General features: G+C 39.0%; 1 protein-coding gene across 1 annotated transcript; it reads right to left on the reverse strand.

Moving 5' to 3' along the window:
- Window positions 1-231: 231 nt before the first annotated feature.
- Window positions 232-7,062, reverse strand: LOC306763538 (neuronal acetylcholine receptor subunit non-alpha-2-like; the record flags this gene model as incomplete). Its single annotated transcript, XM_079250373.1, has 6 exons — window positions 232-399; window positions 494-1,409; window positions 1,770-1,879; window positions 2,476-2,520; window positions 5,564-5,715; window positions 6,993-7,062. 6 exons carry the CDS (start codon window positions 7,060-7,062, stop codon window positions 232-234), a joined length of 1,461 nt encoding a protein of 486 aa, XP_079106499.1.
- Window positions 7,063-11,479: the final 4,417 nt, after the last annotated feature.

Here is an 11,479-nt window from a genome sequence, read left to right on the forward strand (position 1 = left end):
ACTACCTTTCACTCAGATTGTCTTATTTATCTACAATAACAATGACATCATCGTAGTTTGCAGCTTTGTATGCACATAAAACAAAAATACAATATGCTGACTTAATGATTCAATACATAACATTGTGCACAGTGGATGGAAAGAAGTGAAAGAATCAGAGTTCTCCTGTAAAAAGCTCCTGTTGTGGTTTCTTCTTGCTCAGCTTTCACCTGTTAAAGGGGGAGGTCATTGTTACTGTTCTGACGGTGGATCCTCACTTGCAGTAGGAGGAGGGATTTTCAGGAACATCTGTAGAGCTGGAGTGAAGATGAGGATGGTGCCCAATACAGAGACAGAGAGGAAAACCCACAGAAAGATTCTGTCTAACACTTGGGCCACAAACTTCCAGTCTTGTACCACCTGCAGCATGACATGACAAAAGCATATATACATATGAGCATTTAGGTTAGTCCCGTTATGACGAACTAAGCTTGGATTAATGCTAAACACACACCTCCCGGATGAAATGCTCCTTACGGATATGTCTGCTGATGTAGCGCACTGAATAGATGGCTTTCTCCAACATGGTGGCCCAGGCTTCATCCTCCTTCCCCTCAGCAGCTGTTTGTCCGTAGGCGCCGCTGCTTGTCCTCTGGCCTCCTCTTCGACCTGTGGAGCGAGGCTTCAGCTCAGGACTTTCAGGAGCCAGTTCTGGGTAGTGGTACCGGTCAGTGTGTCCCCGCATGCAGAGCAACCTCGGTAGTTTCTGAAGGAAGAGGTTGCGAACCCAGGGAGACATAGGGTGGTAGGTGGCTGAGGAGCGGTGGTGCACATTAATGACAAAGACAGTGACGATTATGGAGAGGGTGACGAAGATCATGATGAAGAGCAGGTATTCTCCGATAAGTGGGATCACCTTAGAGGAAGAGGGAATTATTTCCTCAATGACCAGGAGGAACACAGTGAGTGACACTAGGACGGAGGTGGAGAGCGACAGCTTCTCTCCTTCATCTGAAGGGAGATAAAACACCAGGACCGTCAAGAAGGACAAACCCAGACAGGGAATGATGAGGAAGAGCGTGTAGAACAACGGCAACCTCTTCAGGATGAAGGAGTAGGTGATGAAGGGGTAAGAATACAAGCCATCCTTCCTGTTTCCTCTCGCACCAGTGGCACTGAGTATCTCCCACTCCCCATTGTCAAAAAAGTCTTTCCGATCAACCTGGTTGTCCATAAGAACCAGGTCCACCATGTTGCCATCGTAGGTCCAGGAACCAAACTTCATGGAGCAGTTCTGGCGGTCAAAGGGGAAAAAGGTGACGTCCATGGTGCAGGCAGATTTATAACTGGCAGGTGGAGTCCAGGTGATGGCACCATTGAACTTCACAATGGCTTTGGTCATCAATGAGCCTTCAAACCGCCCATCAGCACTGAAGAGACATGAACCAAAGTCAGGAGGTATCTGTTCCTTTTATAAGAATTACAGTTATGTTGATTACATTTGTAGTTGGAGATTTTTACTCTCACTTCTATCAGTCATCTATCATGTAACAAAATAAGTAATGAAATTAATCAGACTGAATTATGATGACCATTTGCATTACAGCTTATGTTTACATAAACTTGACTGGGTTACAAACAAGTGTTCAACTGTGCTTACTTCTTAACAACACAAATCTTTACAAAACACATTAAAAATGAAAATTAAGTGTACTTTCCAAACTAATACAGCATGTCAGCTTCGCTTGAAGCAGCATCAGTTGGAGTGAAGGACGCCAGAGTTGTCTTACTTCTCATATAAGACGATGTCGGGGAGCCAGATATTTTCTGAGGGAACCCTGATGGAGGTTATTCCACCATATTTATCTGGATTCCATCGTAGTTTATAATCAATCCACTCCTGGTTAACAAAAATGTAAATCACACTAAATGATTATGTATATATAAAATAATAAGCAAAACTGTTTTCATTTAAATTAATCAGAGTTAATAAATAATATAAACAAACTTGAGGCTGTAGCCTTTAAACTAAACATAAAACTAAATTTTTATTCAGCCTGAAGTGTTATATTGTACTTCCAGGCAGTGGGTGTCAGGCTGCTATACATATAAACATTTTTATTATGTCTATGGACAGGCTAAAGTTAAGAGCTGCTGGCGAACTGCACCAGTGGCATCGGTAACATTATCTGAGATGCTGGTTGACATACATCCGTGGGAATGTTTGTAACTGTAAAAGCATCACAGGAGCTTTGGAAGTGGGTGTACCCAATGCTAACTGGAAAATAAGTAGGTATACTCCGCATACTCATGTACACCCTGGACTACACAACTGCTTCAAGGTAACAAAAACCTTGGGAATGATACCACACAGATCAGTATCTTTATTTGCATTGGTGTAAAATAAAAAAGAAAAAAAAATATTGGTTGTATAATTTGTTTTACAGATTAAACAATTTACTCTGATTTTATATATTTGAGTGGCGTTTGTCTTACCTGCCACAACCAAACATTAGTTGTCATTAGCTGATTTTTCTCATCCTGAAACAAAGAAAAGAAAACAGGCAAAAGTATTTATTACTAAGAGTTTGGCCAATTTGCTGTTGCATGTATCATCTGCTACCTGGCAAGAGGCAGACTATACCCCGGACAGGTTCCAGTCCATCACATGATGTAGACACACATGAATATTCATATGTATGTAGTTATAACTAAGGATCAGTGTCGACTCAATACCATGAGTGTGTACACATACTTGGTATTGATAAAAGTGTTCCAATACCCGATACCACACTAGGCAAGCCAGCGCAGATGTGTTTGATGACATGCTTTGGACGTGTTTTAAAAGAAATAAATGCCTTAAATGTTAAAATGTGACATTTTTTATTACACTAAAAGCTAGATTTTTGTTTCAAAATTGCACATGTATAGTTTTATTTGGGTCAAATATGTCAAATAAAAATAAAACTTTATTAAATTTAAATTATTAGATCTGTAATGTTATTATATTTGTATTGGTGAGGTAACTTAAGAAAGGATGGGTAAGTTATTACAACATAAAGAAATCTTACAGTTATAAACAGCAACAATAACCATTGTCACAATAATGTTCACATAAACAGATCTGGTATCAGAAAATATTAATATCTGCAGATATTTTAATTTCATCGGATCGGAACTCTCAAAAAGTCGATCGGTGCATTCCTGGTTATAACACAGCAGCTATAAACATGATAGGTGATGATGCATTATGTTATGTTGCTTGTTGTGCAAAAAATATTTAACCTCCCAATTAAGCTGAATTGCAGCATATTTTATTTCTACATTAAATCACATTCTGTGTGATTTCATGTAATGTAATTTCATTTTGTCACTTCTTTAATAAGTAAAACAAAGAAGCTTGAGACTCAACCTGAGCAGTAAACCAGGCTGGAGCAATATAAATATGTCAAGTGGTAAATGGAAGGAGACAGGAACAAAGAAATGGAGAGCAGCTAACTCGGGCTTATTTCCACATCACTGGAGGCAGGTTTGAGATGTAGGGGAAAGACTGAGGAGAGAAGACAGTAGAGAAGGAAGTATGGCCACAGTGAAGGATATGTATCCGAAGCTGTTGCACTTCAGAGTATCCAACCCAGGCCTCAGCTGTCAGAGTGAGTTGGATGGTTTGGTAATCACATAAACCAGAGGTAAACCATAATCTAATATAGTCATTCAGCAGCCCAGTGAGAGGCGGCTTATCCAGAACAACAGAGCTGTTGTGTTTGAGGTTAGCTTGCATGCTATCTCTCTTTTCTTAACTTCAACAAATGAACGTATTTTCATCTGTGCAGTCCAAACACAATCAGTGTTGTTTTATTTAGTCTTTTTTATATATATATTTATATATGGAAGAGAGGAGGAAAGAAAGGAGTTCAAACTTAGCTGGTTGAGATAAATATTTCAAAGCAAGAAGAGTGTTTCCTCCATTAGCATTCTCAATTTTTCTCTTTTTGGACACCTAAACCATCTCAGCCTATCACAGACAGCTTGTAAAATATTAAAGGAACATCCCAGAGAGAGCCTGTGCAGATGCAGAGACCGTTAGTGTTTCAAATCTATTTCAGGACCATGGAAAGCTCCATATTGTGCCGCTGTGGGTGGGACAATAGGCTTCAAATCTACGGACAGTGACACTGCTGGCCCTACAGGACAAACATCTCACTCTAAGGCAGGGGTGCCCAAATCTGGTCCTCAAGATCTACTAGCCCGAAACTTTCAGATGCATCTCTTTCTTACACACCTGAATCAAAGTACTGAATTCCCTCGTCTGCACACCATCCAGCTCTGCAGAGGCCTGGTTATGAGCTATTTAATTGATTCAGTTGTGATGGAAAATGGTTGTATCTAAAAGGTGCAGAAAACCAGATCCTGAGGAGCAGACTTGGACACTCCTGCTGTATGGAGTCACCGTCTGTTCATAAGACCAGTTCCAACTTAAACCCTGCTTATGCTCCTTACATATGTAAATTTGGAAGTCCGTTTCAAACATCATCATATGTCACTGCCCTCATACCTCCATACATCTTTTACGTTGCCATAGTTGTTAGGTCAGTTCATCCACTAGTGGGCAGTGCTGAGTTCAGGATTCACTTCCGCATTTTGACATCAGTTTCATGCATTAGTGAGTGACAGAACTGCACCACTATAAGGTTGTTTGCAACTGAACAACCTTCCCAACTCACTCAAACCGCCTTTCTTCAAAAGTTTAGATCATTTCTAGTTGTTGTCATTTTTCTCTTCTTCTTTTTTTACTCTTCCTTTTCTTCTTCTCTGGCTTGTTCTTTCTGCAGGTCACATTTCAGCTACAGCCGCCCCATAGTTCCCAGTGGTATTGCTACATTTGCTGCATCAGGCAATGGACCAACGTATGCACATAAACACATAAACAACACCTTTACACTTTTCTTTAGCAGTTTGTTGTTAGTCTCAGAAAGATCTAAATTGACTCGTCAATAAATCCCTGACTTCAAAATCAATTTCCTGAAACTACTGTGATTCTCAACCACACTGCTTTTCATGAGTAAATCTCTCGAGTTCACATGAATATCACGTAGCGCAGACTAGTGTGATCTTTGCGGTGGTATACAACCTTGTGTTAATGAGAATTGTTGTATATTCATAACCCAAACAAGCAACTGATGCTGTGGGTTGCCCTCATTGCTCAGCCATATTACAACAGCAGGTTATAAAGGACATACCAACTCTGTTTTTAGACTTTTTCACATTTTTTATGCATGGTCAGCATCATTTGAAGGTCAGTGAAGTGTTTATAAAAGAGGAAAAGACAGTGACTTTGTTATCTGCATAAATTTGCTTCAGTATGAACTACATTATGTTTAAGGATCATATAATTTATTCAAACTGGGAATGTATTTTAGAGGGTTAACAGCATATTAATCATTTTAATTAACATGTATTACCCTTGATTTAATTAAATGCACATACGTTCCATGTAGACAACATTAAAGTGCATTGAAAACTGTCTGTCAATGTTATATGAAAATATTCATTTCATAATGTGTTTGTACTTGTGTCATCTCACCACATCAACCAACTGAGATATTTTGAGTCCAAAGCGAACTTTAACTGTATCGTTTGCACGTTGGATAGGCCTCACCCAGCGCTGGTAGCCTTGGAAAAGATTCTTGAGCAGAGCATCCTCCATTTCCGCCAGAGACACAAATTCTTTTTGAGCTGCAAAAGGGAGAAATGTAGTGAAATATCTCTCTTGTTACATCAACTGGCTTTCACAAGGACCAGTTTAGTGCTGCCACTTAAACACAAGCTAAAGGAAAATTATTTTATTTTTACCAGATTGTCCCATTTATTAGCACGTATAACTTATTGCAGCATACGCATCCTACCTGCAAAATTGCTTTAACAGTTTTACAATTTAAACTCATTGGTGCCACTGACAGTATTGCCTGAGATGTTTTGCACTTTGAAGAACCATATCATGGGCTGCCAATAACTAACAAATATTGAGCTATTTTTTGTCATTTCAGACTATTTATTTCTTAAGACAATATCTCTATTGATAATTGCTTAGTTGTGAAAATTCAATTATGTGTTGGAGATATACTGATAGGACTATTGACATAAAAGCCTGTATTGTGTATTGGGGTAATGAGACACTGAGAAGGTTTAAGGGTACAAAAAAAAAAGGAAATTCATAGATAATATGGCCAGAAACTGGGAAATCGTCAAAAAAATCTCCACCTCAGATGATTAAATCTTTGGTGGAACTGAAACTGTAACACTATCAAGCAACTGTTAAAAGTCAGACACAGAAGGTATGAAGAGGGAGGCTTGATGCCCCTGCTGTGGAGGAGTAGGAACCTTCTAACTGTGTTTAGCCTGTATATCTGAGCATGATAGTCTGGCTGGACTTGAGTTTATATAAATCTAGAGAATCGGGAAGGCAAATAGTCATGCTGTTGAGTATTTGATCCAGTAAGCTTTGTCTGTGCTTTCAAGGACAATCACAGAGAACTGCACTGAAATCTGACTCCTGTGTTCTTGGTGACTGATGACATTTAATCTTTAACAAGAACTGAACAGACCATCACTTTGTTGTGCTATTCACCTTAAAATGTCATTTGCTTGATGCCAGAGTGATTAAACAACCCAACTAACTACTGTCAACATCTTTGTTCAAAGTCAAACATTTCTCCTCAGTTTTAGGTTTATATAAACACATTTTAAAAGATTATTTTAAAAAATAAAAATGGAATTAAAGTTGGGAAGCAAAGCTACCTTCCCACAGAAATGACTTGCCATAAGCTTGGCACATCTTCTGTGTAAGAACTGGGACAAACTGTGGACAGACTCTCTTATGAATTGGTGCCTTTTTCATCCAAATGAGGCGTTGATTGCATCTTTACGTGCGGATGTCAAACTTTCTTCTCCAAACACAAACAGCAAAAGGATGTAATTCGTTACAACAATCGAGAAACACACACTTCTCTCACCGGAGATGGCAGCGAAGGACAGCGGACACGCCGACACGAGGAGGAGGAGGAGGAGGACCGCCAACTTCATCATGTAGTCCTGGTCCGAATGAGAGCGCATGTTGTCTCCTGGTTTTAACCGCAGCTCGGCTGGAAGGGATCACACACCGATGCCACTGACACCGAGGTTCCCATCAGTGTTTGTATTCCGCTCTCCGTGGGCAGTGGGGACGCGTGTGGCTGCGTGGAATGTGATTTCTGTGGAGGAGCTTCGGGAAGCAAGCGGGGATGCTCTGTGGAAGAGGAGGAGGGAAAAGAAGAGGAAGAGGAGGGAAAGAGTGCATAGCCGGGTGGGGCCTTTTGTTTTAAAGGCGTTTTGCATCTAAAATAAATAAACAAATAAATAAAAACACAGAAGTTTTCGTCTTTCTTGTTTTTTTGTTTTTTGTTTGTTTTTGGGTTTTTTTTTTTTTTTTTTTTTGTTTGTTTGTTTTTGTTTTTTGTTTTTTGTTTTTTTTTATTTTTTTATTCTGCTTTGGGAAAAGTTTTGTCAATCTTCATGTTTAGACAGACATGTATGATCCTCATGCCAGGGCTTCTCCACTGGGAAGCTCTGTCTTGCTGTGAGAGAAACTGACTGGAAAAGGCTTTAATGTTGTCAAAAGAGCTCTTCTAGATAAGTCATGAGGTAAATAAAATGTTTCAGCAATACAACAACTGATGATTCAGTGAAAAAAAAAAAATCTATCATTAACATGCAAATTGGGATTTTCTATCAAATAATCCAGTCATCAACTCTTTTCTATATGTCTATATTTAGTTGTTTTTATTATTATTATTATTATTAGTGAAATTGTGTGATATACAATATGATGGTTAAGGTTTTTAAAAGACACTTAAGCATGTCTGTTTGTGTCCATAACATGATAACAAAGATATAAGGGATTAAAGAAAAGCAATGCTGAGAGGTGCTCCTGAGTTGTGATACTTGGACTATCATTCATTCATTTTCCATGTTCACTTTTCCCAATTGAGGAAAGCTGGACCCAGCCCAGCTTCCACCAAACATGACACAGGATACACACTTGTCAGATCAGCAGTCCATGATAAGACCAACCACACACACAAATTTTAACTCCTCTCATCATAATTAATGTGTTTTTCTTTTCTTTAAACTGTGAAGAAATGAAGTAAAATCATGAACAAAACAGTTGTGTTGATTCTACACCATGTTTCCCACCATTTTACCTAAATCCGATGGGGTTTATTTTATGTCATTGGTCCTTTAGCAGGGATTTCAGATGGATCTTACAGTTAGTGGGCTTGTCTGATCCACATCATAATGACACGCAATCATGAAGTCATGAAAAGACTGTGACATGATTTGAGAGGTGACGCATTAGGGATGAGATCCTATAATATTATCTGAATTATGATGCCACTGCACTGCTTTGAGGAAAAGCCTATTAGCTCTGCTCAATAACAGTGAAAGACCATCTAAGTCAGGGTAACTTGTTCCAGTCCTAGGAGCCACAATCCAGTAGGTTTTCAATGTATCCCTGCATAGGCGCACCTGAATCAAATTAAATTTATCTAACAGGCTATTTAGTTCTGCACAATGAATTAATATTTCAGGTAGATTGGAGTTGTTGGAGCAGGAATACATGGAAAACCTGCAGGTTTGTTGCTCTCGTAGGACTGGAAGGAGTTATCCTGGTCTAAGGATTCTCTTCTGACAGGAACACAATAAAGATAAATCTTTAAAACTAAGACCTTCACTTAGCAAAATGAACAGAGAGACACAGAGAAGTGACACTAGCTAATAACAGTATAAATAACACTGTTATAGACCCTAAAACAGACAAATGCTCAGAGGAAATAATAACATCTAACTTCAGGTAATGACTTGAAAGAAGTTTAAAATAAATACTTGAGAAACCAAAAGTCATTAAGGGAAGACCAGTCACAACTAAAACAAACTGGCCTTGGCATGTAGATATTTCCACTTTCCTAAAGTCCAACACTAACAAAACAGAACCAAACCCTAAAACGGGACTACTGTGACTCCCAACTCAACTTATAAATAACCAGAAAACAACGGTTGTAATGACAGCATTGCCAGCAGAGGTTCCCCCTACCCCCTCCACTTCATGCACTCATGTGAACCTAACCAGCCAATCACTAAAGAGGGAGAAGACAGCCCAGGTTAGTCACAGGGAAAACACATCAAACACACCTTGACACAGGCGCACGCAACACACTGAAGCCAGTAAAACCTGAACAAATAATCTGTTTCACAGACGAAGTCAGAAATGCAGAAATTAAAAAGAGCTGTGTGAGAAAAAGAGAGGTGAGCTTGCGTATACACTGCATTTCATCCTCACACACTCATTCTTTTGTGTTCCTCCTTTCTCCCTCTTCATGTGTGGAAGTGACAGGGATAACAGGAGGCTGATTATCACAATGAAATTATGCTGATTTTCTGCTCCACTTGGAGCTGTGGGGCGGGCAGCTGCTGCCTCCAAGATCGTCCCATCCACCTCGCCTCTAATCATTCGGAAATATAAATTTTCAGCGGCTGGAAGCCTGCCGGTTCCTTCACAGATGACTGTGGGCAGCTGCAGAGTGTATGCATTTGTGTTAGTTAACATCTTAGGAGAAGTGTAAGAGTCTCGGCATCTGTGTGTTTACCAAATGTTGGGGCTTGTTTCTGTGTGGGCTCTTTTCACGCCTCTGTTTGGTCTTGATTTTGTTTTCTTAGGCTTTGTTGAGCTCAGAATTAAAGTCTGCATAATTTCACTTGTGCAGAAATATCTAATTGATAAGAACAGCCCTGTCTCTCCAAGCCTGGGGGTTTAATCTTAATCTGTTTGTTATTCTAAGGATTTTAAAGGCAGGAGGGGGATGTTCCAAAAAAAAAAAAAAAAAAAAAAAGAAAAATCCACATGCTTCAAAGGAAAACACAAAGTCAGTGGTCCCACCCTAGCTTATACTATTAGCCCTCTTATGCTTTCGCCAATACATTAAATGAATTCATGATTAGGTTGTGGCTTTCATGTATCAGTGAAGCCCACAGTGACAAAGGCTTTTCTTCAAGCAAACTTCAAAATGATCTGATCCTAAATAAAATTCCTCTCATATTAATAATGTTTCAGATCAATTATTTGATATTTTAATCCTCTGTAGTACCAAAGAACAACATAGCAAACAAGCTAAAAAGATCCTGGCCAGTTCTGAGGAACAAAAAATGATTTAAAACTGTTAGAACTTAAGACTGAGATCAGAAAATAAATATGAGTGAGGAATTACAGCAATATGGACGCTGTGAATGAGAAAACTGCCCTGCTGACAAAATGCTGTCTTGCAGTTGTTCTGCTCTAATAAACCTTTTCCTTTTGCAGAGTTTAAAGCAGTTTATTGTTGACATGTTCCTGCAGTTAGGATGAGGCATTTAGCTGCTACTGGTTCTTTGGGAATCCATGAAAATAGCTGCAGCCATTGTTGTTAGTGGTGCCATCAGAAACTGGGATGAGTCTTCCCACTCCTGTGTATTTTGATGTTTTTCTTTTGGTGATTCTCTCCTCATCCAGACATCAGTGACTGAAGTTACTCACAGATTTCTTTTCAACCAAACAGAAAGTGTGTTATCTTCTTTCTTTGCTCCCTGTTTCTTTGCTGTGTGACAACACACACACTCACACACACACACACACACACACACACACACACACACACACACACACACATATAAACAAAAAAAACCCAGAAAAGTTAAGACAACCCACAGAGTTGAAACACACGTAAGTGAAAACAAGTTTATACTTTTTCTTTGTGTCCCCAGCAGCACACCTGCTGGGAAGTGCATCAGATAAGTCGTTGTTGAGAAAAGTAAAAAGAAATCTGACAGATGTTTTCTGCATTTAGTGAGATGTAAGTAAAAGAGGCGTTCAAATTTGGATCTGAATTTTCTAAACTTAAAGTTTAAAAGTACCGCTGCAGGCTGATTGTTGATCTTCACGTTACTATAAGGACAAAAATAACTGTGTGAATGTGAGCGAAATGCAGAGTCCTTTTTCATTGTATGAGCAGGTGAGAGGTCAGACACCAAATTTCAGAAATACTGCTGGACTCCAGAGACATGAGACAAAAGACTGTAGCTCAAGACATGTTTTAAATATATAAAGCGCACACACACACACACACACACACACACACACACACACACACATATATATATATATATATATATATATATATATATATATATATATATATATATATATATATATATATATATACACATGTGTGTGTGTACGTGTTTTATAGATAAGTAATATGTGTTGAGCTACAGAGTCTCTTATATGTGTGTAAGAGACTAGAGTCTCTAATAGATATATGTACATATATGTGTATGTGTGTATTTGTGTAGCACATACCATAGGTGTATTTATGAATGTGTGCACATGCGTGTGTGTCACATCACTTTGGGCACTTTGGTCCAGAGCCTG

Source organism: Telmatherina bonti (genome assembly GCF_933228915.1).
Source record: "Telmatherina bonti genome assembly, chromosome: 12".
NCBI lineage: Eukaryota > Metazoa > Chordata > Actinopteri > Atheriniformes > Telmatherinidae > Telmatherina > Telmatherina bonti.